The 27,868-nt window shown below is 37.9% G+C and overlaps 1 protein-coding gene across 7 annotated transcripts in view; it reads left to right on the forward strand.

Moving 5' to 3' along the window:
* The first annotated feature begins 3,692 nt into the window (after positions 1–3,692).
* The window catches only part of PCNT (pericentrin), a 79,446-nt gene continuing 55,270 nt past the window's right edge, over positions 3,693–27,868 (forward strand). For 5 of the 7 annotated variants that reach the window (XM_084289264.1, XM_084289269.1, XM_084289265.1 and 2 more), the window contains exons 1-17: positions 3,693–3,813; positions 8,199–8,411; positions 10,026–10,076; positions 10,798–10,977; positions 12,465–12,608; positions 14,057–14,221; positions 15,418–17,892; positions 17,999–18,091; positions 18,304–18,480; positions 19,436–19,691; positions 21,474–21,532; positions 21,707–21,881; positions 22,476–22,612; positions 23,094–23,205; positions 24,565–24,597; positions 26,041–26,308; positions 27,476–27,563. In XM_084289264.1, coding sequence (XP_084145390.1) covers positions 3,739–3,813; positions 8,199–8,411; positions 10,026–10,076; positions 10,798–10,977; positions 12,465–12,608; positions 14,057–14,221; positions 15,418–17,892; positions 17,999–18,091; positions 18,304–18,480; positions 19,436–19,691; positions 21,474–21,532; positions 21,707–21,881; positions 22,476–22,612; positions 23,094–23,205; positions 24,565–24,597; positions 26,041–26,308; positions 27,476–27,563 — 4,701 coding nt within the window. In that variant the 5' untranslated portion in view covers positions 3,693–3,738. The remainder of the gene's footprint in view (positions 3,814–8,198; positions 8,412–10,025; positions 10,077–10,797; positions 10,978–12,464; positions 12,609–14,056; positions 14,222–15,417; positions 17,893–17,998; positions 18,092–18,303; positions 18,481–19,435; positions 19,692–21,473; positions 21,533–21,706; positions 21,882–22,475; positions 22,613–23,093; positions 23,206–24,564; positions 24,598–26,040; positions 26,309–27,475; positions 27,564–27,868) is intronic. The other 2 variants (XM_084289268.1, XM_084289270.1) reach the window with 1 other exon arrangement.

Below are 27,868 nucleotides of genomic sequence, written 5' to 3' on the forward strand. Positions count from 1 at the left end.
ATATGGGACAGGGAGAAAAAAAAAGTTTTTTTAATTTTAACCATAAGCCCAATGTCAAGGTTCAGAATATGATCTGATTGATTGATACGCGACAACAATATTTATCTGACTGTAAGGGGCCCATATGCTTTTTACATAGCCTTTCATGAGTTTTCATGACCAGATAGTAAAGAAAAAATGAAAAAAAGAAAATAAGGAGTAGAGCTGGAATTCACCCCAGGATGAGTAATCAACAAAGAGACTGCATTATAACAGTCTTTTGCTTACTGTCTTCTGAGCAATACCCCTGGGCTGCCTTCTCCCTCCTAGCAAAGCCATATCAGCATAAAATACAAAGCAACATTTACCAGAGACAGCCATAAAATCAAAATCAAGGCATGAGAAAGAAACCAGGTGATATATACTCTTCCTTGATATCATATTTCAACCCAGCTCTGCCCCTAGGAGAGGAAATTTACAACCCCTTCCTTACTTGAAGGCCATGGAAAAGCCCCAGCTGAGCCACTGCTGACAGCTGGAGTGGCAGATAGACAATTGTACCTGACTGTGTGGGAGCAATGCAGATCACCTCCTCTAGCTGTGACCCACACAGCACGTATGTGCAATCTGTCCTTAAAAACACACAAGTGGGTAGTCACTGGAGAGATTATAATAACTGAGACATGTGGGTCCCAAATATAGCTGCACTGTGACAGACCTGGGGGTCAGCTTTCTTTGACAGGACTCATTTTTGATTGCTAAGAACAACAAAGCAGAACACAAAACACTGTCATCTGCCAGCAGTTTAACATTTTTTATCCCTTCACCTTTTTGGAAAGTGCAAGAGCCTTTGACAGGGAGTTGCCTAGGTAACAACTTTAGCATAAGCCTCATTATGCAAGTAAACTCTGTAAATATAGAAATATAGTTTACTTAGGCAAAAGAAACAAACAAAAAGGTTTACATTTAGGTTGTTTAAAATCTAGATTCCCCCCAAAATTACTCCAAACTTTAAAATTTGTTATACAAAATAGCATTTGACTCTTCTCCATGCTCTTTTCCTGGTATGGAAAACGTGTCTTATACTCCTGTAACACATCCCCATTCAGATGTCTTTTTTTTCTAAGCTAGAGAATCTATTTATATCTTCTTCAAGCAGCAGATTTTCCTTACTCATTAATTTCACAGCTTGGAAGAGGCTGGGAAAATATAATGCAAGTGCCCACAAGGACACTTCTTCTATCCATCTCTTGGCCTCTGCTATCAGCCACGCTTAGGAGGTGCTGCATGCTACACTTCTGATCAGACCTTGTTTGTCTGGCTGTTTGTCTCATGTTTATCCTAGTTACTTGTCTTTGTACATTTCCATTTCATAAACTCTCTTGTGATGGGGTCACCGGAGCTGCCTGTAATATTTAGGCAGTGATGTAGCAAAGCAAGAGCTGCGTTGATGTTTTCAGACAACCACTGTTACTATTCATTGCTGATGGCGTAGTAGCCTTTTTGACTGCTGATGAATTTTAAGTTGATGTTTTACCATTAACTGGTTTACTAAAGTGCGCCCTAGCAGTTAAGTTTCTAGACCCTTCATTGCAACAGAAATATAGGGTTACAAGAAAGGTTGACGAAAACAACCAAGTTGAAGTATTAAATTAAAATATAGTGAGTGTTAAACAACTGAGATGACATATAAAAAAGAGCAAGAGAAATGCTGTGGGTAGCCCAGAAATACATTAGCTAAAAAATGCTTTCCAGCAAATCTGTTAAGATTGGGCTTTTCTCACACTTCTGGATGTCCTGGTCACAGCAGGATCCCTACTGCTTGGATATCTTACAAGCTCCTAATGACTTGCCAGCAATATACCAGACAGACACAAAAGTGTATTGTAGAAAATGATCTATAGTTACAGTGAATCACAAACTAGGGATCACAAATGAACATGAAGATGCAAAAAAAGCAAAACCAGACAGTTTTAATTCTACAGAGCATTAACAGGAGTGTTATGTGCACCTCACAGGAGATAATTATTCTGCTCTATTTAGCAGTGCTGAAGTTATTTTGAATACTGTGTCTAATTTTAGACATGGCAGTATAAAAGGGAAAAGGAAGTCCAGAGAAAAAAATGCTAATAATGGTAAATTTATGTAATATAAGTACTGAAGAAGACTGGGAAGAACAGGCTTTGTTTAATTTATTGAGTAAATGATGAGAGGGGGTCAACTAGCAATATTTAAATTAGTGAAAGGAAATACAGGTCCCAGACAATTTATTAGTAAATGATGGATCAGCAATGTAAGAAAAAGCTTTCACAGAAGGTGTTTATAAACAATTTACAAAAACAGCTGTGATGAACATCATAGGCAGATTAGATCCTTCTTTAGACACAAGAATTGCTTAGATGATGAGGTCCAAACCTGTACCGCTATTCTATGATGTCTCTTATTGATTTTGATACTTTATGCCCTTGATTTTAATTACCATGATTTCTAAAACACACTAGAAAAGGAACCAACCAGACACACATGGAAATATCAGGAGACAATAAACTCTTGTGCTCAGGTCCCATAGAAAGGATTCTTTATCATTTCTTGGAAGAGGGTTTTCATTTATTAAAAGAGAGATAAAAATAATGAAAAGAGTATTAAGAGAACGAAAAAGACGCACACAAAGAAGTTCACCAGTGGAGAGGTATATGCACTTTCCTGCCGATCAGTTCTTTGCTTCTGCCAATTTTAATGCAGCAAATTAACAACCAAGAGCTCTCAAGCTGCACTATATATATAGCATATATATAGTATATACAATATATACATTATATACTATACACTAGATATACACTATACAATATACTACATATATACTACATATATTATATATTATGTATATTATATATAGAATATATATAGAATGCATATATATATTCTATACATACTACATATGTATTCTATACATACTATATATAGTATACAATATGTATAGTATATATATGGTATATTGTATAGTGTATATCTAATGTATAGTATATAATGTATATATTGTATATACTACACATAATATATACTATATTATGTACTATACATATATAGTATGCTATATTATTTAGTATGCTATTGTAATAGCATACTATATATATATACTATATATATACTATATATAATATTTAGTATATATATAGTATATATATATTATATATAATTATAATCATATATATTATATAGTATGCTATTGTAATATAATTATATATATTATATATAATTACTATAGCATAATATTATACTATGGTATATAGTATATACACCGCATATACAGAGGGTGAAGCGAACTGAGCGCCCTGCCCCTGAGGGGCGGGCCGGTGTTCCCGGGGCAGCAGCCGCCCTGTTTCTATTGGCTGGCACCGCCTCGGGGCGGGGCCTCTGCGGGCGGCCCGTTTGAAAGTGTCCATCCAGCGCGGGCCCGCCCGCAGCGCGCCGCTCTCCCATTGGCGGCCGCTGAGAGGGGGGGCGGAGCAGAGGGAAGGCCCTGGCTCACGACGTCGATCCCAGCAGTCAGTTGGCAGGGGGTGGGCGGGGCGAGCCTAACGGCCGCTCCCTCTAACTGGCCGGCGGGCAGGCAGGGAGCCTCCCGCCCGCTCCCTGATTGGCCGGCGCTGGCTGCGGCCGCTTCAGCCGAGGCGGGCGGGGCGAAGCCCGCGGGGCGGCCATGACGGAAGGCTGCCCGCGCGCCGCGCCGTGACAGCGGCGGGCTCGGCCCCCAGCACCATGCAGGCGGCGGAGGCGGACGAGGAGGGGGCGGCGGTCGCGCGGCGGCGGAAGCTGGAGGCCGGCAGAGCCAAGGTGGGGGCGCGGGGAGCCCCGGTGCGTTACGGGGCGCTGTGAGGGGCGGGGGGGCCGCCGGGCGCTGCCCTGGCTGCCGCAGCGCCCGCTCCCGCCCGGCAGCTCCGCGCCTGCCTCGGCCTCGCAGCCCTCACACCTGGTGTGTGGGGGCAGCCTCGTCCCTCAGGGGGTGCGTGGTTGGCGTTTGGGTTGGTGCTGGGAGCGAGAGCCTTGAGGACAGGAGCTCCTCGGGTTGGGAAGTGTGGTTACCTGTGGCAGGGCTTCTCCTAATGTTTCCTGTCCAACTCTTCTCTAAGTGCGGTGTCTGCTTATAGTTAAAAAAAAAAATGCGTGCTTGCCTTGAACAAGTCACTAGTTCCCACCTGTTGTACAGCTGTTGTTTGCCATTGGGGAAAAAAAGTAAGTAGGGACCTGCATTAAGTTTCAAGTGATGTCTGCACAGCCAGTACTGCATCTTTTTGTTTGTTTGTTAAACTAGGTGCCAAATATCTCATATCTTACTGTTTGCAAACAAAAATCATTAGCAGCCTTGTCCCTGGCAGCTCCATCAATGCTGCTGCCTTATGGCAACCAACAATAAGAGCAAAGAGTGTAGAAGTGTGGAAAGGCAGAGATGGGTGTAGTGCTCCCTTTGCTTACTAAAACGTCACAGAGTTCCATTATTTACCTAGCAGACTGTGGGCACTAGATTTAAAAAAAAATAAAAAAATCAACACAACACCTGGACTAATTAATAGAAGAAATGTTTATTGGGGCTCATTAAACACAAAGATCCTGTGTTTTGGTATAGGAAGGCAAATGCCAGCTATAGATTCCTTGGTATGCTCAGCTGGCTTCTAGCCCGTGGCTATGTGCTTGCCCTGCTTTTATGTCTTTACTTACATGCCTGCATGTAAGATGGACATTCGGTCTTATTCAGTGGTCCTTCTCATGTTCTTAAGCCCACAGTAGTATTTGGTCATGTCGCTGAGTAGGTTGGCTACTGGACTGTAACTTGTTTAAGAAACTTCCTTTGGATAGCTTGTATTTTTGAGGAAATCACTAGGGAAACATCTTTCTTTAGTGTTCTTATTCGTGTTGTCCTTGTGAATGCAAATATTGTTTTGAAAGTGACTAGGTGCAGTGTTTTCTTCCTCTGGTGAAGCCCTACAGCCGCCTAAGGCAATTCCACCTGTGGGCCAGAACAGCAGCATTCGTTGTTCGTCCAGGTCAGCTTCCTGAAGCATCTCCCTGTGGTGCTGCACAGGACAGGAGCGTGAGGCTTGTGTGTTGCAGGTGTCTGGTTACAAGGCAGGTTGCTACAGCAATGTGGTCATGCTAACCATGTCTGATACTGCTTGGATCTGGAGGTGTGAATTGTTGTTTAGTATGTTGCTTGTCTAATCCAGAAGTCTTGGTCTGCTAAATAATGATTTGGGAAAGGGCTATCATGCGTATGATTTTCTCTTTAAAACAGTGCCTGTGGTTTTTCATGTGGGGATGAAAACTCCATTATTGAAATGTATTTGAAGTTGCTACCAAATAATAAAAACAAACCCAACTTCTATATCAATTAGAAATTGACATTTGGCAGCTACTAAATACTGACTGTGTCAGGTTTTTCAAATTTCCATTTCTCATAAATGTAATACTGATGGTGAGGGTAATAATTGGAAAACGTAACCAAAAAACTCACACCCCAACAAACAAGCAAAAAATTGTGCTCTTTTTCCTCTCTTCTCAAGTTAGGTAAGGTGTGTGTTAGCCTGCTGTACATCTGGTTACAGAGCTGTGTGCATCATACCTTGTGTGATGTTTCTTCTGTTCCTGCATTTTATGTGGTAGGAACTCAACAAGGAGTGCATGTTTCCCAGGAAGTCTTCCTGCTTCATGAGTTTGAGATTCTTAGAAATTCTTTCTTGATTGTCCAAGAGTACTTGCTTATGTTTACTGTATCTAAGAGGTGGGTGTCTGATTAATCTGTTCCTATTTGGGTGCTGATGTGGTGTTCTGCTCTGTTGCATTTTCTTTGGATGTTCTTTTGGTACTGGTTTCTGAAATGTGTAAAGCAGTAAGTCAGAGAGTGAATGATGTTCCCAGGAGGCTGGGGAGAGCTGAGCTGCATGCCATTTGCTGCAGCTTTCCTGTACGCTGGCCTGTGCCACTGGTGTTAGCCTAGGATGCTGCGGGGGAAGAACGTCACCATAGCAGTTCCACAAAGGGGGAAGTAAACCCTTGTGGGCCTGTTGTAGTGCCAGGATGTTCCTGTGGCTGTACCAGTCCAGAAGTGCCATGTGGTTGCTGTTTTTAACTGGCTTAAAAACAGCAGCTGACCGGTGGAAGTCAAGTGAAGTTTGAATCTATCTGTAGCTGTGAAAAGGCTACTTCTGTGCTGGGAGCTGCTTTGGATACTGTCATGGGCAGTGCTGTTGGTGCAACGTTGGTTTACTAAGTCCTGGCTAAAAGTAAAGGTCTCACCCATGTATGTGCTGCTAGAAAGCAAGCTGAGGGTCAGGTCGATCAAAAGGGGCATGACGGGATCTTACTGTAATGGAGGAGGAATCAGTGCTAACTGCTTTCTTCATATTCATATGTACTACTTTGTGTCACTTGATTGTGTATTGTCTAATGACACTTAAATTTATGTAGCTCGTTAAAGGCTTTGGAAACCTGGTAGTGCCCTAAAGGATGCTTTTTCTCACCCAGTGATCCCATAAGTTTGCAATTTGACTCCAGACACTTTCATGGGATAATAAATCCAGTAGGTACCAGGACTTTTGGAGTAGTTGGTAATTCTTGTATAATGCTTACTTTGCCTTCATTTTTTAAATATATAAGAGTTTGACAAAAATTTCTTTTTTGGTTTGTTTTTGAGATGTGCATTTAAAAATTTGTACTTGTATAAATGTGCTGTCATGGTAAATCTTATTTTTTAGTGACAAATACCTTTTTTGGTCTTGCTTCATGAAATCAGTGACTCCTTTCTAGGATGAGAACCCTCTCTGCCTTTTGTTTCTCATCTTCTCTATGCATTTTACTCCGATTTTCTTTTTTTTTTTTTTTTCTGCTTCAGCAGCTTCCTCTACTTTCTGTTATTCTGCAGGTTTTCTCCTGTCCCCTTTTCTTGTGTTATCAGCTTAATTAGTGCAGTAGCTATTTTTCACATACAATGCCATCAGTAAGTGTTAGAGTTAACACCTGACATCAGCAAATAGTATTTGTCTCATGACAGCTTTATTTAATGGTCTGCAGGATTTAATCATTAAAAAAATGTTGGTATATAACTTAAATGCTTGCGAGAAACCGGTGTCTTTCATATCTGCATAACATGTATATTTGCAGAGTGTAGATACTGTGTATCTGCTGAGTAGTTAAACTGTCAGACAGAAACTTCTGTAATGAAATTGACATGGGTGTAAGGAGAGAGAATCTGAGCCAAACAAAGGGGCAAGATTTTTCTGCAATGTTTGCTGTATTACAGGAAAACCAAGCTAGAAAACAGTAGATTCTCTCAGATATTGCAAGTAGAGCATGGCAGTTGTGAGTACTTCCATGCTGTCATTATTTTCACTATCTATTGTATCTCAGTGTAGTCGATAACCTTGGGGAAGGCTTTTTCCCTACTAGGTGGATGCCTGGATTTATGCTGTGAGGGAGATGCTGCTTGGAAATGCTGCCTAAACATAATACTGGAGTTGAAAATACGATAATCCTTTTTAAGCTGTTTAAGGTGCTAAGGAAAGTTGGGTAATAAATTCTCTCAGTGACATTCTTTGCAAGTCCCTGGTGCTTCACAGAGCTGTGATAGTCTGATAAAGTAGAGCATCTGATTCTTCAACAGAAGAAATTAAAATGACCTGGCTTAATTAATTTTCTATTTATGTACTATAGTCTGCGTTCTTGCTGGGAAGTTTTGCTGTATTCACTTAAGGGGGTGGCAGGGAAGGAGCATGAGGACTTACTTCTGATAATTTTAGTCTTAACGCTTATGCTTGCAAAGATCTGTTTAATGCATTTCTAGGGGGTTACTGGTTTTGCCTGTCTTGCAGAAAGACTGTTCTTTTTTTCCTGATGATAGTAGTATATTAACAACTTGTTCCTTTACTAATCTGTCCTGCTGTAATTCTGAATTATCGTTGACAAGTGAAGTTTCACTGAGTAAAATTTGATTCCTGTGTTGAAATGAGTCTTTATAGTACTGGTGTGAGATTTCTTGATTAATTGCACAGTTACCCAGTATATTCTGAATGCGTAGAAAGTAGGGAGATAAAGCAGGTTTTCAGCACATGTATATATTTTGTCAAGCTGGGATAGTTCTCGTCACCCATGAGTGCGTTAATTTTGTGGTCCTGCTACCTTTTCCTCACTTACCTCTCCCTCTACCTGTTCCAATCTTTTCTGCACAGTTTGCTTACTTCAGACAACGAAAAACAAAAGGCGACATCGCGCAGTCGCAGAAAAAGACGGCGAAGAGGAAGGGCTCGTCTGTCCACACGCATGACGTTCCGCAGGAAGAGCACGCACTAGTGGCCCAAGGCTGTGACTCTCCAGATGTTGGTAACGGTATAGGGAATCAGGCTGAAGACACCAGCCTCTTAGAGACAACAGCAGAAACAGAGGTAAATGTTAGTATTTCTTGTGTTTCACTTCACTCCACCTGCAGATAGCAAGTATTCCAGATGATTGTTATGTTTAATTGCGTATTAGCTCTCTGGCATTGTCAGCTGGCTGCTATTGAGAAGTAAGGAAGTGACCTTTTTCTTTTGTCATAGTTAATTCTCTTAAGGTGATATAACTGGAAAAAAAAACACACTTTATTTAACAGGTAACTATGCTTATGCCTGATGTATTTGAGGATGTTTGAATGGGTAACCTACTAGAGGAAGTGCTGTAGGCATGTGAATAAACATGGAAATATATAGCCTGTGATACAGCTTGAGATAGCAGTTGTCTACTAATAGGTTTACTCATCTGTTTGAATTAAGCAGTTGCTTTCTTGCTTCAGCTCACCAGCAGTTTTTTTGGTCAGCTGTGGGTAGTCACATAGCTTTTCCATCTTTCTTTCTCATAATAAAAATGTAGTTTTGAACAATATTTTTTAATAGGAATTTCTTGCATTGGAAATGGCTGACTATGACTTTCACAAGCCTCAAAAGCTACAATTCAACTTCCTGGCTACCACAAATTGTATCCATCTCAATCTGGGATTTTACTTAAAGTCATTTGAGTGTGTTTCAGCACTTTCTCTAAGCAAAGTTTTTTCTCTAAGCAAAGTTGATTTGGGAGGGCAGTGCATTCTGCATAAAAAGCAGCTTGATGTATTTTCAGAAATACAACAGTAGCATCAAACTAGGATATATGCAAACCTGAAACAATGCAGAATACCATTTTGTTTATTATCCCGTCTGTTGTGACAGTATTGCTAGTGCTTTGAGGATATCTTGAATGTATCACAAGAATTAGAAAGGCTTTTATAAAACTGCTTGCTAAACTGTCAGCATTAGAAAAAAAGTTTGCAGTATTTTTGTCACTTAACTGTAGCATTAGCAGCAGTGCTCTTGTTAAATTCATGTGAACTTAAGAGTTTTATTTTAAGTTCATTGCTAGTAAAAACCTTCTGTCATAATACCCTGCTTATAAAGTAAATGGAATTGCTTTCTAGGTGATGTAGACAGTGGTCAGTGGAGACTTGGTGCTGATTCAACATAAAAGCAGGGCTGTTGGCTCCCTTTTCTAAATAGTGCTAAAGTCATTTTATTTTGTGTTATGGGTAAGTCTGGTGATAGTTTAATGTCTTTGAAGATACCATGCTACAGTAAGAATATGCGTCAGAAAATAGTATTGCTTTTGTAACTGAATGAGTTTCATATTTCTTAACTCATTCTGTCAATTAACACACTAATATTTAGTGGTAGATTAAAGAGTGATCAACTGTACTTGCAGGCCACAAAAGCAGGAGATAAAACATTGAATTTCTATGGTGAGACTTAGCCCTAATTTTTTTTATTAGTCATTCATAATAATTATAAAAATTCTGCATTTATTTAATTGATTTGACCATGGATGATCATCCAAATAAATGTTTAAGTCAGTCTCTCTCTGTCATTTGTGTGTTGTCTTGCAGTGTGGACCTTTCTCGCTTGTGCTTAGAGTGTTTCCAAAATAATTCTGCTTTTCCTTATGTACCTTTAAAACGTCTGTGATTTGGTGTTTGTTTTATGTTTGCTTACCAGAGGAGTGCTGATATGTCCATCCATGATGCAGTGGATGATCATGCTGCTGAAGTAAGTGTGAATTCTTTCTGTACACTTAGTAAAAGGTGCTGATACGTATCTAAAGGAAGAGTATAACTGGTTACTAAAGTGCTGTGTGTATATAGATACTCAGCATTCTTATCAAATGCCTTTTATAGTTAAAGCTGGCATTGACGTGCACATGTGTACTAGTTGTGAAATTGGTTGGTAAGAAAAGTGTACTGAAATCATAGGACTTGTCTGGATGAATTTGAATTATGTTTTTAATTTAAAAGTAGGCTTATTCTTTAATTGTTTCATACATTTAAAAACAAAAATAAATACATCTGAAGTGCAAGGTACTGTCTCTTACAACAGAATTGTAATGATATTGCTTCTAAGAAGCCACAGGGTTAACTGTAGCAATTTTTTCTTTATACTCAATTTTTGTTTTGCTGTTTGAAGCCAACATGGCACTTTGCCACAGTTTGGCTCTGTAGTATCACAACTCTTCTGCCCTTTATCTTGTGAAAATGTTACCTATGGAAAAACTATTTGAATTTTTAAAGAATTAAAATAAATTATTTGAAATAAAATTTAAAGAACTTATAAATATTTCTTTTTGTTAAATATGAAGTTTAATTGTTGATTTACTTTTAAAATAGAATTTGCCCAGAATTTAAGTTTGCATCTGAATTTGTAGCCAGAATTGTCATAAAACAGAAATGGTATATTGTTTTGGTGAATAAAAAACATTTTTTCTTTTATGAAGGAAGTTACAATAAATTCTGCTGCAGAATGCAGTGAGCTTGATGCTAAGATGTGTCAAACTAAAATAGCTGAGTTAGAGGACAGACTTCTGGAGAAACAGGAAGCGGTTGAAAGGCTCACTGCACAAATGGATGAACTACAGGAACAACTTACCCAGCAGAGAGACTCTATGCAGCTCCAGGTATGTTTGATAGAAATAGACAATGGGGTTAGTATAACTTTATTTTAATTCAAAAATATGTAGGACACAAAACTCTAAGTGTTGTTTTTTATTGAAAAGTACTTCACCTTATTAGCATGTGTTGCCAAAATCAATACTTATATTTTCTCTTCATCTGTTAGTGTAATCAGTGTCCAGGCCTTCATATTATTTGTATCAAATGTGGATGAAATTAGATTTGAAGTAATTTTATTTTGAGAGATTTTGTTGAAATGCTTAGATAAACATTTCTAAGCAGAAGAATTTTGATATTTCCTTTTTTTTATTAATTTTTGTCTTGCTGTATTGAGGAGTGAATCTTTACAGAATCATAGAATCATAGAATCATAGAATATCCTGAGTTGGAAGGGACCCTTAAGGATCATCAAGTCCAACTTGCAAGAAAATACTTGCAAGAATCACTAAGAAAAGCAGCATTAATCATTAATTGAATTGGGGTTCAATGTAAAAGTATAGAGCTTATATTTTTACAAATACTGATGTTAAAAACATATACATCAAGGTCATTCTTTCAAGTGGTGGAAAAACAAGAACAAAAGAATGTATTCTTCAAACTATTTAAAAGGAAGAGCTTACTGAAGTGTCATTGTTCCAGTGGATATATACCTGAAAACCACTTAGTAGATGTAGCTAGTCTCCTTTTAAAATATTCGTGCGGGTGGCAGACCTCCCTCTTTCCCCTCTTTTCTGCTGAGATGACAAAGATCATTATGCTTGGTTGTGTGTTTTTTCTGGTGCTTTTTTACAGGTGCACTTTTTAATATGGACAAGCAATTAAGTAGGATAATGTAAATTTTATTAAACTGACATAGATCTTTCTCTCTCCAAAAATATTAAAAAAGATATTTTAAATTTCCCCTCGCTAGCATTTTTGTGTAAAGGTAAGTTATCGGGTGCATCTGAAGAATAATTTTCTCTTTTATGTGTTTTTTTCCTCTTTTTAGGATTGGGAAACAAAAATGTTTCCTGTTGGTAAGGAAACACCTTGAAAAGATAGATGTGATTACCAAAAGTTGTTGTTAATGTATCCCATCTCATTAGCTTTCTCTTGCATGGCTGAAGAACTGACATAGGAAAAAATTTAGGGGGTACTAAGTAAATCTGTTACAGCCTGTGGAAGACTTAAACTTAATTGCTTTTACATCACCAATATGACCTACAAAATTTCCAAGTAAAAATATATTTTTCATTATGGTATCCTGTCATTTGCTTAAAACAAATGAGTTTTAGTTAGCTTCTGTATCTCTTTGAGATCAGCAGAAGATTTCTCTTTTATCACTCCTGTTAACACGTTTTAACAAAAATATTCCTAATCCTATGGTGTGAACTTAATACAAGTTCCATCTAACAGTGGATTCTAACAGCTTTGCTTTAGGCAAGCTCACTCTGTTCATAATATGCTAAGAATATTTTCATTTTAAAAAGTGTATTTCTTGTGACTCACTTAGGAAACAACTGTTCAAGAGCGAAATGAAGTTATAAGGAAAGTAACAAGCTGCCTTCAACAGGCGAAGAAGGATCAAAATGACCTACAAGAAGAGGCTTCACATGTAGCTGATCAGATCCATGACTTACAACTTCAGTTACATCAGGTATGCTCCTTCTCTAATTTTAGCTTCCTTACAAAGGCAGGTGGAGGGAGGGGGAACAGATTTTGAATTTAAACGCACAAAACATCCCAAGCTTATTACATACCTCTTCATAGTTCAGTTTGCGATGCAGCAGTGAAAATGATTTCAGGGCAAGGCAGAGTTGTGGTTGTGGGTTGTTTTTTTTCAGTTGCTGGAGAGAACTTCTGAGACATTCTTGTTTTTCCACTTACTTCTATGTAATATTTGGGAGGTCATTATAATCTTGTCCCTCAGTTTAGTATCTTTTAGGGAATTTTCCATAATACTTTGTGTTTGGGATCTGTACACAACACTTGCTGTAACAATGTGACCAGTTTACCTTGCCTTTGTAGAAGAAAGCTCTGTGTGGCTGTATAATGCATAGAGAGAAATGACTGTAACAGCTGAGCTGTAATACAGAAACTTATGTTGAGGTAATGTGTATTGTTTCAAAGAGGGAGATTGTTGATGTAACCCCTTGATACATAGGAACCTGCTTCTGTGCAAGAAGTTGATCGTGGAACTGAGACCCTGGATGCTAGGACATATTATGTCCTTTCATCTGCTTTTTTTAATGATGTTCAGTGGCTACTTTCTGCTAACACCTGAATGCTTGTTCTTTGAGGAGGCTTGTAGTATGTGCCAGTAGAAATAATTCTCTGCTGAATGAAATTCTGACTTTGGAAAAGAACAAAAAATACTGCTTTGTGTACAGTTCTAAATGGTATTGACAAAATATTCAGTAATGGTGAAAACTGTTCCACAAATAATTGTTGGGATTTCCTCCGTAAGCTGTTGAAATACAATAATAATGCCTCTAAATAGCAATTCAGGCATATTTTAAGTAAAGGCTACTGACATGGTGCAAATTGTTCATGGAATCGCGTCAATTTTTGTAAAAGGTAAAAATATTAGTACTGTCTTGAATATATTGATATTTTTATTGGTTTTAGCAAAGTTTTTAGAAAGCATTTTAAAAATTTAAAGTTAATAAAAATGCATTCTATTTTGCCCTCAGACTTCTTTTTTCTTTTTTTTTTTTTTAAATGGTGGTGGTAAACATTTTACTTTGATTTTGGAGGAGTTGGGAAGTGAAAAACCCTTTACTATTGAGTTGTAAATAGTTTGGAAAAAAGTGTTAGTTTTGTTCATTGTCTTCTTAAATGAATGTCCATTCTGTTGGAAGTCCTGTCTCATTTTGGGAGCTTCGTAGAGATGAATTACTTAACAATTTAACGTTATATTTTTACAGTTCTTAGACACCAGTTATGTTTAAAATACTGACTTTTTAGGAAGTTTCGTATCCACTGAGAATGAAAGAGACAGTAGATCTATATTAAATGAATATGGTATATTTTATGCATGCGGTGAGATTAGTGTAGGAGTTAATATAATATAAATGTTCTGATTGTGAATACATATGTGCTCAGGTTAATGAGATGCTAAAGAGTAAAAGCACTGGGAAGAAAGAGGTATTAGAAGCCCAGCAGCAGATGTCCTTGTTTCAGAACCAATTTAAAGAACAAAATATACGCTTGGAGATGCTGCGTCAGAGAGCACATGACCTAGAAGTACAGCTTGAGTCTTCTCAGAAGGTAAAACTGCTTGAAGTTCTTTTATAATTTAAGAGTTCTAGACAGTCACGTTTTTGTTTCAGTTGTGTAAGCCGAGTTGATTGTTTTTGGAGGAAGAATCTGTAGTGAACGTTTAATTTGTGCATGAGCTAGTATGGTTGCTTCAGAACTGAAACTATTCTTTAGCCTGTAATTAAAACTACTCTTCTGAAGGTAAGAAGATAAGGCAAAATAGCTGTTCACAATTTAATTTTTTTGTAAGAAATGAGAATTCAATTCTGGCTCTTTAAAATTTGCTTAAATATTGAAATTACTCAATCTGTTTCCATAACAGAAGAGATGGTCTTTAACTCTGTTACTCAACTGTTGTATAAGAAATTGCAGTCAGAAATAGGACTGCTGAACTGACATGGGAAGGTAATTGGCAGAGGCTTCAAGGGGATGAAGGTTGCTGTGCAAGCATGTAATAATTTTACTGTTGCATTTGAACGGTTACTTTTATTTTGATATACATTTTAACTGTATCTCTAATTATGTTAGTTTCAGATACAAAAGAGAAAACCTGGAGGGAGCATTTTCATGTAAACATTTCAGGAAAATAAATAAAGTTGAAAAATTCTGCCACCTTAAATTACATGTTTCAAATTTGGTGATAATTCTGAACTGCTGAAGTGGTATGGTCATGGGACAAAACAAGTCTGTCTTTAGAACCAAATTTATAGGGATTATGGTTGCTATTATATATTGAAGGAGTATCTTAGAAGGTCTGATTTCCTTTAAGCACACAACCAACCATGCCATAGGTAGAAGTCTTAAATTTTTAAGTCAAAGATGAATCAAAATTTGACATGGCTGTTCTTTGGCCTATTTCTCCAGTGGAAGGTGTTTTCTGTGTGTAAATGGATATGAGATGAAGAGGTGTCTGCAGAATTTATTATTTTACTCACTTCTATTCAAAATACATGGAATTTCAGACAGTCTTCCTTTCTCTCTGGAGTCAGTGGCATATTATTTGTTATCCCATGGAAAACTTGATATTATCATGCTGATCAGTGTTTCAGTAGTGCATCCCATGGTCAAGGATATGCTTAAAAATCATATTGCCTAGGCCAATGATGCTCTATGCGCTTAAGGGTATATATTATTTGTGAAGAGACATGAAAAACAGGAGGTTTAAGGAAAGTAAAACATCACATTTCATGTATTTTATTTTTAAGAATACCAAAGATAAGGAAAATCTGCTTGTTCTAATGGAAGAGGGTACGAAAGATACAATACAGCAGCTATATGAAAGCATAGGAGAAAAAGAACAACACATTAAAAGTCTTCAGGATCTCCTAACATCAGAAAGATTTAACTTGTCTGTACTACAACATACTCTTTCTCTCCGGGACTCAGAAATAACAGAATTAAAAAATGAAATAACATTATCAAAAATGAAAGAACAGCAGTGTACTGAAGAACTGAAAACTAATCACGAAAAGGATATTTGCAAACAGTTAGAGAACTTGAGGGTTGAGCTAGAGAAATGCCACAGAAAAGAGATTGCAGAAACCAAGCAGATATATGAAGAAGAAATGATTTTAAAATATAAAAATGACCTTGAACAGTTAAAAAAAGAACTCTCTGCTCTGAATTCTGAAGAACACAATCAGAATTTGAACAGCATAATAATCGACTTAAATAATAGTCTTCATGAGTCTGAAATTCATAAAGAAAATTTGAGGAAGAAACTTGAAAACCAGCAGGAAAAATTCCAGAGACAGAAGACTGAAATTGAGGTTCAGTACAAAATTTTAATTGATGTCTTTAAGTCTCGTCTTTCTGAGGCAGAAGAGCAGGTCAAGGAGGCCCAGCAATATAAACAAGAAAAACAGCACTTGAATGAAGAGATTCAGGAACTGGATTCATGCATACACGGATTACATAAAAAGCCTCTTTTTGAGGCTGAAAACAGTGCAGATGCAAGGCAAGAATACAATGAAGAGATTGTCTCCAATAAAAATCTAATGATCTTGAAGGAAAAACACACTTTACCAGATGCTTCACTCTCTGCAGCTCTGGTACTTGAGGAGGTAATGAATAAACCATGTCAGTTTAAAGGTGAGGAAGAGTTTGTTCCCGAAGAACTAGAGTTCCAGTGCGAACTGGGAGTAGACTCATCAAGAGGTGAATCAAAAGAAATAATGAGTTCAAGGATTGAAGAAAGTGAAGGTAATGAAGGAGATTACCTGTCTGAAGAACAATTGTCAGAACCTACATTTTTCACTGTTGATGAAGACATGCTGGCTAAATATCTCGTCTCCACAGAAAGGCCAGAGCAGTCATATTTGTCAGGCAGTTCTGAAGGTTATGCCATTGAAGAAGATAGATGCAGTAGGTACAGATTAGACAGTAATGTGCTTTTAGAACCCAGCATGGATTTTAAATCTCCTCTATTCAACTTTGGCCTTGATGAAAAAACATGTCATAGCAGTTTGGCTCAAGAGACTTTTGAAAAGACTGAGGTGGAAGTAGAGGACTTCATTTCATTTTTGTCAGATGGTTCCCTGCAGCAAAACAAAATAAGCAACTGTGATGTTGTGAAGGATGATGAGAGAGCTTCACACATCTGTCTACTAAACCAGCTGACAGAACAGCTTCATGAAAAGGAGTCAGCCTTGGAAACATCTCAATGGGAGACCCAAGAAGCTGCTGGAAAATGGAAAAAAGTATTAGCTGAGCTCTCTCTTATGCATGTGGAACTGAACAAGGAACGTGAAGCACGGGTTTGTTGTGAAAAGCAACTTCTTCAGAAAATAGAAAAGGAGAAAGAACTTGAAAACAAAATAAGCCACCTAATAAAGCAACAGGGTGAGAATGGTGGCCAACCTTACCATGCTGTGGAGCCTTTAACACAAACGTCAGAATCCTCTACCTGGCAACAAATGCTGAAAGACCTCCAGGAAGAAAGAGAAATGTTGATGGTGCAGCTGCGAACTCAGGAGCAATTAGTGAAAGAAGTACAAGAGCAGAAAACAGCTTCTGATTCTGTAACAAGTGAAGTACAGTCTCTCTTTGGGCGTCAGTTGGCTGTTCTGCAAAGTCAAAGGGATCAAATGCAGACCCAGCTTGATGCTCAGAAGGCTAAAAATCTGACAATAACAGAACTTCTTGGTCAGAAAGCTGTACTTGAAGAGACATTGCTAAAAGAACAGGATTTGCTCAAAGCTGAAATCAGTAACAAAGAACAAAATTTAGCACTCTTATTGAAGGAAAAAACAGTGTTGTGCAAGAGATTATCATCCATGGAGAAGGATCTAATAAAAGCAGAGAATGCTTTAGCAGCAAATGCTAGCATCATAGCAGATCTTGAGAAAAACATATGTGAACTTAATACTGAGGTGCAAAACCTCAAAGAAGTACAGGAGTGTGAAAGATTGGGATATGAGGACAAGTTGAACTTGAATAATGCAGAAATTAATAAACTTAATGCTGAAATAGAGGCAAAAAGTACTGAATACAATGTGAAAGAAAGCCAGCTAATTGAAGAAATAACTCATTTGAAGAAGGTTCAGCTGGAGCTTGAAAATCGCTTGCAGGAGTCCTTTCAGTCTGCACAAGCTGTGCAGGAGGCACAGTCTGAGATGGTGAAACATTACAAAGAGGAAATTGATAAAATGGAGTCTCAGCACCTTGTGGAATTAACTAAAGTGAGTTTGACACACAAGAAGGAGGTAGGCAACACCAATAATGGCAGTTTTGGGGTTTCAGAATACTTAACGTACTCACTGCAAATGTTTCTATCTCTGTTTTCAGATAGAAGAATTAAATAATGAAATAAAAGATAGAGCTGAAAAGCAGCAGAAGTTAGAGGAAGAAAGAAAAGAACAGCTTGCTTTAATAAAAAAGGTAAATGGGGTAATCAGGCTTATTTCAGAAAAATAAACTAATCTTGCGTTGTTTGTCCATAATGTTTTGGAGGTGGAAAAATCTATTTGTAACTGTTTTTATTTGTCTTTGATTTGGGGTCTTGGGGAAGGGAAGATTTTGACCGGTAACTTTTTAGTGAGACTAACAAACGCTGTTTTGAAGAAAAACCTTTACCTGAGTGTTCTGTGCAGGTACATGAACGAGAGCATGAACGTGAAATCTCTGAACTAATTACTAAGCATGAAGAGGAAATGGAGGATCTCCGTGCTTCACTAAATAGAGAACACCAACACCTGTTGGATGAACTTCAGAAACAAATGGCAGCCACACACAAAGCAGAGATTGAGCAAGCCCAGCTCCAATCACAGGTAAAATAAAGAGACACAGTAATTACTGTATTTCTTGCAAAGAGAAGGCTCCTTGATTTATATTTTTTTTTTTTGTTTGTCATGTGTATGCTATTTTATGAAATGCTGAAATTTAATTAAGAATGTTTCTTTAGTGGGCAGTAGTTGATATGTTCTGAAAGAGCTCCCTAGGATCATCCTCACTGCTATTGTATATTGACATTAATTTCAAAGGAAATCTGATGCTTCAATTAATGGCCTAAAAAAAACAAAAAGACAAAACAGTCAATTTTCATGTCAAGTTTGACAAATTTATAAAAATAAAATATATATTAATGTATATATTCCATTAATGTAATTTGTATTACTTCTGTGTTTAAGTATGTAAACCTGACTTTCCCCTAAGTATTTACTGGGCTTTTGAACACTTCCAGTAAATACAAAGTAGAAATGGTTAAGAACGTGTCTAGTCATAAGTCTAATTACAAGATACTGGTATACTATGTAGTTTGTCCAGGAATAGGAAAGTTGTCAGCCTGTTTTAGCTGCCATTTCTAACTGATGGATGTTTAATACTTCTGGTGAATTTAATTTCCACTTTTCAATACCACTTTAGAACTTTGCTTTGAATCATTTTATAAGCAATAGCAAATAAGAGGAATTTTGTAATAGACAATGAAGGGATGTGGTGTGCTTGTGTGAAGAAATTGTGAAGAAATGGACAGACGCAAGGTATTTGGTTGGAGATAAAGTTAAGAGGCAGGTAAGGGAAACCACCTACTTTACATGGAAAATAATTTTTAAATCTGTAATAGAAGTCAGTTGATTTTGGGGTTCTGTCCCTGCCATGAAGAAACATTTTTCAACTACAGGAAAGCAAAACTTAGATGCATTAGTAGTTGAAAGCAATTCAAACTGAAGCTAGTGATGAAAACAGTGAACAGGAGAGGGACATGCTTTTTCTTCTCCATTACAGACCCTGCACAGTCTCGAATTGGAAGCTTTACGCCTAAGCTTAAATAATATGCACACCTCTCAGCTTGAGCTTACTCAGTCTAACTTGAGAAAAGAAAAGGAAACTGCACTTGTGGAGCTACGGGAGATGCTCAATGATAAGCGTGCTCAGGAAGTAGCAATTCTGCAAAGCCGCCATCAGCTGGAGTGGGAGAAGATTAAAGAACAGTGCTTGAAGGAAAAAGAAGACCTTAAGTCAAAGTATCAGCAAGAATTAGGTATTAAAATTGAAATCCAATCAGTATTATTCTATTCTTTGCTATCAGGGTGTAGAGCTGGCCTTTTGACTGAAAGCTGGCATTGCCTTGATTAGGGGCATTGGCTAGGCTTGCATGTGCATGATGACATCTTACATGCAAAAATGAAGTTGTCTAGACCTAACCTTAATTCTTCTTCAGCTACATTGGTGTTTTGTTACTACCTCTGATTTAAAAAGAAAAAAAAAATACTGAAAAAACTAGCTGGTTTTAGGAAGCATTAGACAGAGATGTCCCAAAGAATTTAATCGGTGCAAAGTGTAGAGCTTTTACCCTATATGTTTAATGGTCTTTTATTGTCCTAAGTCAACATTGGCTGCTGTGTTCCCAACAAGATAGAAAATTCTTCCTGGCTTGCATGCTTTTATGTTTCAAAAGTAGGAGAAAGTAGTTGGAAAGGAACTGAAAGGCTCAGTGAGAAATTGAACCAGCTGTTTTTTCTGATATATTTGATATCAGGTTGTGTTTTGTCATGACCAAGAGGAATGGTGTAGCTATTAGAACTGAAGGCCTGCTGATGGTGGTCGGGGCATTTTGGAGACTTTTTTGCCCCCTCCCAGGTCAGAAGAAAATTTCTGAAGAAAGATAAGGCCTGCAGCAATTTTACTGAACAAATTTTAGGAAAAGTTGTCCTTCCCTGAGAGGTGGATGATGTTTTGGGTGCTCTGTCTCTTTGACTCAAGAATAGAAAGGCATTTGCAATCACCAGTACAATGAACTGATGGCATGGTGGAATTTGGGAATAGGAAGAGGTCTGGGCGTAGTTCTCAGGATCAGTGTTCTTTACATTTTGGTGCTGTAACTTGATAGGAATGTAACTGCTTCAGAGTGCTTGATTGCAGGGACTGAGAAAAGTCCAGAATCAGGTGAGGCAGGAGAGAGGAGAGAATTATGGATGCTGTTACCTGGAAGGATAGAGGGAGGTGGTGATTGGGCATGGCCTTGACTCATTTGGGTGTTGTGACACTTGTCTTTTAACATAGATGAAATTTTGTCCTCTTCTTGACCACTGGCTGGATAGCTGGTACCATCTCAGTCTCTGGGATCTTGTTTCTCGCTGAGAAACTTCAAGTAATGCCTTAAGATAAGGCAACAGTACGTTGCAGCTGTGAGGAGGGGACTGATAGCACTTCCCAGAGTTCTTACAGACCAAGAAAGGTGCTGAGTCGGAAGTTGGAAAGAATCTGGGGAGGAGTTGAGAAGGTGTCATTGACAATGGAGCAGACAATAGCATCTGACTTCCATTCTGTTTCCTAGGCATTTTTAAAAGACACTTGAAAAGAGGTTGCTACTTGCTGCTGCCTGCTAATTCTTTTGCCATGTCTCTGAAGATACAGATGGTTCTAACGCTTGAATGTTGTGCAATGAAATACTGGCAACTAAAATGATATTGATACGCATTTGAATAAATATGTTTAGGAATAAAGGAGGTGGTTCATATCCCTTAGACTCAAGTAAACTTCGCTTTGCTAATTAAGCTGACTTTAACCTCTAGACTTGTCTTAGCAGTTTTAACTGCTAATATCTATCATTTTCTAAACTGGAAGTGACTTACTGGGATATACATAACAGTAGATTTACGTAATGGGTTTAGATAGAGCCCAGCACCTTATGCTGCTGCATGCCTACCTATTCAAGACCTGAGTTTGATGTTGAAAATGTGTATTTCACCTATATTTCTGCTTGTCATTTAAGCAAGATATTTTACATACATTTATTAATAAATAGTGTTTTATTTCACAGTTGATCAGAGAAAGAAAATAGAAATGGAAATGGAAGAGAAACATATCCAGATATTAGAGGTATAAATTCTATTCTTATACAAGAAAAAATGGAACTTCTTCCTGCTCTAGTTTAGTGAAAAAAGTCCTGCCTCTACAACATATTTATTTAAAAAAAAAAAAACAAAATGGGGGGGTGGAGGGGAAACAACTAAATGTGTTTGCTTTAACAATGTTCATATCTTGCTCTCTTAGACTGTCAAAAGAGACTGGGAATTAGAGTCCAAGATGCGTTTAGAAAACATGTGCAAAGAGCTCTCTGAAAAACATCAGACTGAGATGGCAGAACTGCAAAAAGCTCTGGAAATGGAATTAGAAAAGGTCAAAGTGGAGCTGGGACATGTTTCTCTTGAGAAGGAACAGTCTGAATGTAAGTGCCATGGTCTGGGAAGTGCTTTTCTTTATTGAACAATAAGAAAGCTAAGTGTTCTAAAACAGACATAAAAAGCAAATATAAAATATATTAATGTATTACTTCAAAACTGGGTTGATGGCATGAGACTGTCTTGAAAATAGGACCTGAGTCTTCATAGTCCTTCCTGGTCATCTGTTCTACTTCTTGCTGCTGAGTGTTGTTGGAGGAATTCTGTGTTCGTAGTCCATAAAGAAATGTTTGATTTCCTTTTACTGGTAAATGTGCTTCTAGTTCAAGGTGCTTGTTTATATATACAGAGAGCAGATGCTCATCTCTCTGGTACTACTGCTGGTTACCTCTTAGTTAACAGTGTGGGATATAGAGAACTAGGTAGCTCTGTGTAGAAATGTTAGACTTTGAAACCCTTTATTTTTCAAGATTTTTGTAATGATATGGGAGTACTGTCACGTATGGCTGTGAATCCTGTAGGAAATGTCATAAGCCAGCATTCTGTCTGGACATATGCCTTTTTATTTTCATCACAGTATGGTTACGTAGGTTATTCAGCATCTAGGATGGTGATGTAACAGAATTACTTTTTAATTATAGTAAAATGTATAGATCTTGAGAAACAGCACCAGTTAGCCATCACAAAGTTACGTGAACAGCTGCAGACTGAACATAACCAACTCCTAGAAGATATAAAGATGAAAAGCCAAGAAAAAGAGCAGAATCTTCAGAAGGAGGTAAATAGAACTTCTTAGCTTTGAAGGGTTGATTACTCTGTGTGTCACAAAAATAGACTATATACTCATCACTTAGGTAACTTGTTTGTATTTAGGGGTTTTAAAGAAAATGCAAAGTACGTTCATAAAATAGGTATATACTCTGGGTCTTTAGGGATTCAAAATCTTCTGAACACAACTGCTGTTCTGCAATTCAGTGCCACTCCTTCTGTATTAATGCACTTGATGTTTTGGTACCTAAGTTACTTTCTTATCTAGCTAATACTTAATTCTTGCTAGTGATGACAAATACAGCATCAGGAACAAAACCCTCTGTTAGAGGTGTAGGTCTAACAGTTAAGTACTACTCAGTATCTCTGGTAACCTGGGTCAGGATCTGAGAATCTGCTTGTCACTAGTGTTTCTACCTTGTCCTGACAGAACTGTCTATGTTGCATGATAATAATCAATTAGAACAAAACTATTTATTTTTTCTCCATAGCTGGAAAAACTTCATAACATGCATGAAGAATTCAAGACTCAGTCACAAGAAGAAGTCAGGCAGCTTTGGTCTCAACTTGACAGTACCCGAGCAAATCGGCAGGAGTTAAATGGTATGTTCAAACTGGATGCGTTTTGTTCATGTGGAACTATGCGTTGTTGATATGAAAAGCTTTTAATCATGTACCAGAAGCACACATCTAGGTCACAGATGTGTAGAGTAGGTTATACCCTAGTGATTGTGTGCCTAGAAGGTTTCTGAAGTGAGAGGCAAGTCAGCGCTGTACTAGTCAGTCCTGCAATGTCAGAAAGCGTGGTGTGGCTGTGACAAAATGCTCACTCTTGTCGTTTTCTTTTTCCCTCCTGCTCTACCCCTGCATGCTATAAAAATCTTTAGTGAAAAACGCTTTAATTGCAGCTTTAAATGTTATGTAGTTCAAATGGAGAAAATGCTGGTCTATGGAATGTGCTCCTATTTATATTCAGTAGAAAAAGGGCTATAAATTCAGTTGCGAAAACTGTTAATTGTAGCTAGACAGTAAAGATGACTGCTCGGTTTTCACGAAGTTTGGTGCAACTGTGAAGGTGTTCTCTTTTATTTGGATATAATTAGGATATCAGTTTAGGTTGTTGATTTATTTTTTAAAGCAGAAATCTTTCAAAAACTGAGTGATTAGGTTATGTCTTGAGGTAAAAATGTTCTATTTCCTCTTCAGTTGTGAGATGAGTTAAATAAAAGCCTTTTTCATTGATGCTCAAACTGGAGATTCACCGTCCTCTGACTCTTCTGAAACGCATAATTCTTAGATATAGAAAAGCTTCAGATTAAATATCTGTACTTTAAAAATAGAATAACAACCTTCAGGTAATACTACTGAAATCAGAATGAATGATGTTGTTTTCTTGCAAGGCTAAAAATAAGCTGCTTTTTCCAAAAGGATGGTTTAATTTTAAAAAACAAATCACTTAAACAGGAGCAGTGTTTGTTTTTTTGTTTTTTTTTTGTTGTTGTTGTTCGTCTTATATGTATCTGCATTAAAGTTTTAAAAAAGTCTTAAAGCTTGAAAGAAAATCTCTGGGGTATTGACAAAATGTGACATGGTGAGCTCTATATATCTTAAGATTTCTTACTGACATTATTAAACTTAGCATAGTCAACTTTATGGTGTAGTAATCAGTTGACACTTTTGGTTGAAATGAAATGTGAATCTCTCAGGTGTATGTGCACAACAGATGTATAATAAATGAAAGAATTAATTTTGAAGAGTTAAAACAGCTAGGCAACATAATTTTAACATTGCTGTATGTGTTTCCTTTGTATTCAGACAGCACGACTTAGTATTTGCGTGAACTCCTATATTTCCTCTCAGTAGCCCTAATCTTTATTAATCCTTCAAATGTCTTTCTATGTATCTAATCACTCACATTACCATTATTTGGACCCTTTCTGTTTCTCCTTCATCATGCTTGAGATGGTGAATCCAAGATGGAAGCCCATGTTCCAGGTGAGGGTATCTCTTTTTGCATGAGGAGATCTTAATGTTTTGTTTTACTCTACTCTTCTCCACTCAAGTCATCATTTGACAACGCATTTGAACTGGTTTGAGGATTTACCACAGTGGTTTCAGAACACAGAGCAGCATTCCAATTACCTAGCTGCTGACTAAAAAATTATATTCTAATTCAAATTGTCTAATGCTTTCTTATGTTAATGTTATGCCAGCAGACTGCTGGTTAGGTAGCACCTACCTGAGATTGGACTTTCCTTGCCTATGCTATTAGTGTTCTCACCAGTCCCTGCTTGTCACTTGATTCCTCTGGTCCCTGTACCTGTCAATGGCTGCCTTAAGAAGCAGACTTAGGCCATGTGCTTACTGCTCATATTCTTTCTGTTTGCATGTTTGCTGTGAGGATTCTTTTCTCCACGTGTGTTTTCTGGTGGGGTATACAAAAACATACTGTGACAATCAGCTACGTTGCTTCTTGAGTGGCATCCTCTTGGGCTGTGCTGTGATAAAGGGTAGCTTGCTGAAGCAGCCAAGATGACTGTTTTCTACTGCGGTTGTTCAGTCTGGAGAAGAGGAGGCTCAAGGGAGACCTTATTGCTCCCTACAACTATCTAAAAGGAAGTTGTGGGGAGCTGGGGGTCGGCCTCTTCTCACAGGTAACTAGTGATAGGACTAGAGGGAATGACCTCAAGTTGTGCCAGGGGAGGTTTAGATTGGAAATTAGGAGACGTGTTCTCAGAAAGAGTAGTCACCCACTGGAATGGGTTGCTAGGGGAAGTGGTGGTGTCACCATCCATGGGGGTGTTTAAGGAAAGGTTGGGCGTGGTGCTTGGGGACATGGCTTAGTGGGTGACCTTGGTAGTAAGGTGATGGTTGGACCAGATGATCTTGGAGGTCTTTTCCAACCTTAATGATTCTATGATTCTATTTTTTTTTTTTTGTCTACGTGGCTTTTTGATCAAGTGAATTTGGCTTTTGTGCAAGCTTCTGATGGATAGCCAAATGATTATTAAAGTATTCCAGACTTTTTTTTTTCTTGTGCCATGTCTTTCTGCATAGTTCTGTGCTAAAGTTGCTTTTCTTTGGAAGTTTTCTCATGGAGCAAATTAAATGATCTTGACTGAAGATTAAGCGTTACTGCAGAGCTCTACATGTCAATGGCCTAAGCCCAAGGCACAAAGAAACTAGGGGGGCTAACAGTCTGTTGAAAGTTTTGATTGTTGTGATAATGTTTTCTCTGAATGCAGTATAAATGGCGAATGTTGTTTTACTGTCTTCTGAGGAAGGAAAGTTTTGGTTTTCAGAAGTTCATTTCCTTATGCAGTTTGCAGGATAGCGTTTTGCTGCCATCTCAAAAACTAAAATTTGGCTGATCTTCACAGAATGACTTCTTGAGCTGTACACTATTGAGTACTTACATTGTTCTTGTCTCCATTCCAGAATTAAGAGAGCAGCTCCTGGCTCGTGCATCACGGGTGGAAGAAATAGAGCATTTAAAACAAGAATTTGAACAGCAGCGTCAGCAAAGAAAAAGTGAGCATGAGACTGAATTAGAACAGTTGAGACTTTACTTTGAACAAAAGTTGAGAGTTGCTGAAGAAAACTACAGAGAAGAATTGACTTTCTTGCAACAGAGACTGGAAGAACTGAAAGAATATTCATTGTCAGAGGAGGTGGTCATGAGCCAGGATCAAGCAGGGGGTATCAGGTAGTCTATTCCTTTTCTTTTCATCTCATGTTATGACGGAGTGCTTCCATTCATTTGTATAAAAGGTGATGTTAGCCATTAAGTATGTTGGGACTGGACATGAGGTGATTTGAAGTTAGAAAGCCAGCAATGGAAGTTGAATATGACTTAGATGGGATATTAGAGAAAACTTCTTCACTGAAAGGGTGGTGAGGCATTGAAACAGGCTGCCCAGGGAAGTAGTGGAGTCACCATTCCTGGAAGTCTTTAAAAGACGGTTAGATGTGGTGCTTAGGGACATGGTGATCTACATGTGACTAGATGGGGGGGACATGATAGGGACATGTGACTTAGAGGTTTTTTTCCAACCTAAATGATTCCATGATTCATGAAGCTGAGTGGAGCTGAGTAAGGCAGCCCAATTTACAATATGCATTTATAAGTGATTTTCCTTGAAAAGCAAGGCATAAACATTGAGAATAAAATGAATAAAATAAACTTTTTGAAGTAGATTATCTTCCTATGAAAGGATACAGAAACAAGTATATAAAACTCCCCTCAACAAGGAAAACTTCTATTCTCCTCTTTTGAGACGGTCTCTTCTAACTCTCTACCACAAAGTTGCTAATCAGTTACTTCCACATAATCCCTCTGCAAAAGTACCAGGATTTGCAAAGTCCTTTCAAGCAGCCTCCAGAGAACACAAGAGCAATCCCTATTTTTACTGGTACCAGACCTGTAGCAGAAAGACATGTGGGACACTAAGCCTGCTGTAAGCAGCCTATTCTTCAGTTTTAGTATTTGGAAGTCATTTTTACTTATTCAAAGCTGTGGCAACCAATCTTTACATACAGCCCAGAGTTTGTTCCAGTACCTGACAGTGAGGGTGTCACATGAAGCACTGACATTGTTATGCTAGACTTTATCCTCACCAAGAAGGAAGGGCTGGTGGGGAAAGTGGAGCTCAAGGGCAGCCTTGAGCTGTAATGTAATAAGGAGGGATTACATGATCTTTACTATCCCTTCCAACCCAAAGCATTCTATGATTCTGTGAACGTGGAGGATGCTTTCCCATGTAGCTATTACTGTTGCTCTTTGCCTACTTTCAATACCATATTGTAAGTCAGCAAGTTTGTTTAACCTAATTTGTGACACGTGATATGACTTTAAAACTCTTTCTCTCCTTAGTTCTGTCACAGTTTTTGGTGAGACTGCTGAGAAAGAGAGAAGAGATCTTCATCTTCATCAGCTAAGTCAACAGGTGGAGCAGCATAAGGTAGTATTTCTGATCTATTGAAGTTCTTCTAGTCAATATGTGATCCGTATGAAAATTATGTCTAATTCCCAGTTATCAAGAAAGTTAATTATATTTGAGATGTTTATTATGGCTTAATTATTTTTGCCAAATGTGTATTAAATCATCAGTTCTAAATAATTCCCAAATTAGAATAGATCAAATGTGAGGGTCTGTGTGTCTTTTATTGGGGTTACCCTGTTCCTAATAAGGACAGAGTTCTTATCAAATCTCTTCCACACAAGTACAGATTTCACCGAGTTTTTCTCTGTAGCTTCTGTAGTGAT

The sequence above is a fragment of the Netta rufina genome (genome assembly GCF_964035555.1).
Source record: "Netta rufina genome assembly, chromosome: 6".
Classification (NCBI taxonomy): Eukaryota; Metazoa; Chordata; class Aves; order Anseriformes; family Anatidae; genus Netta; species Netta rufina.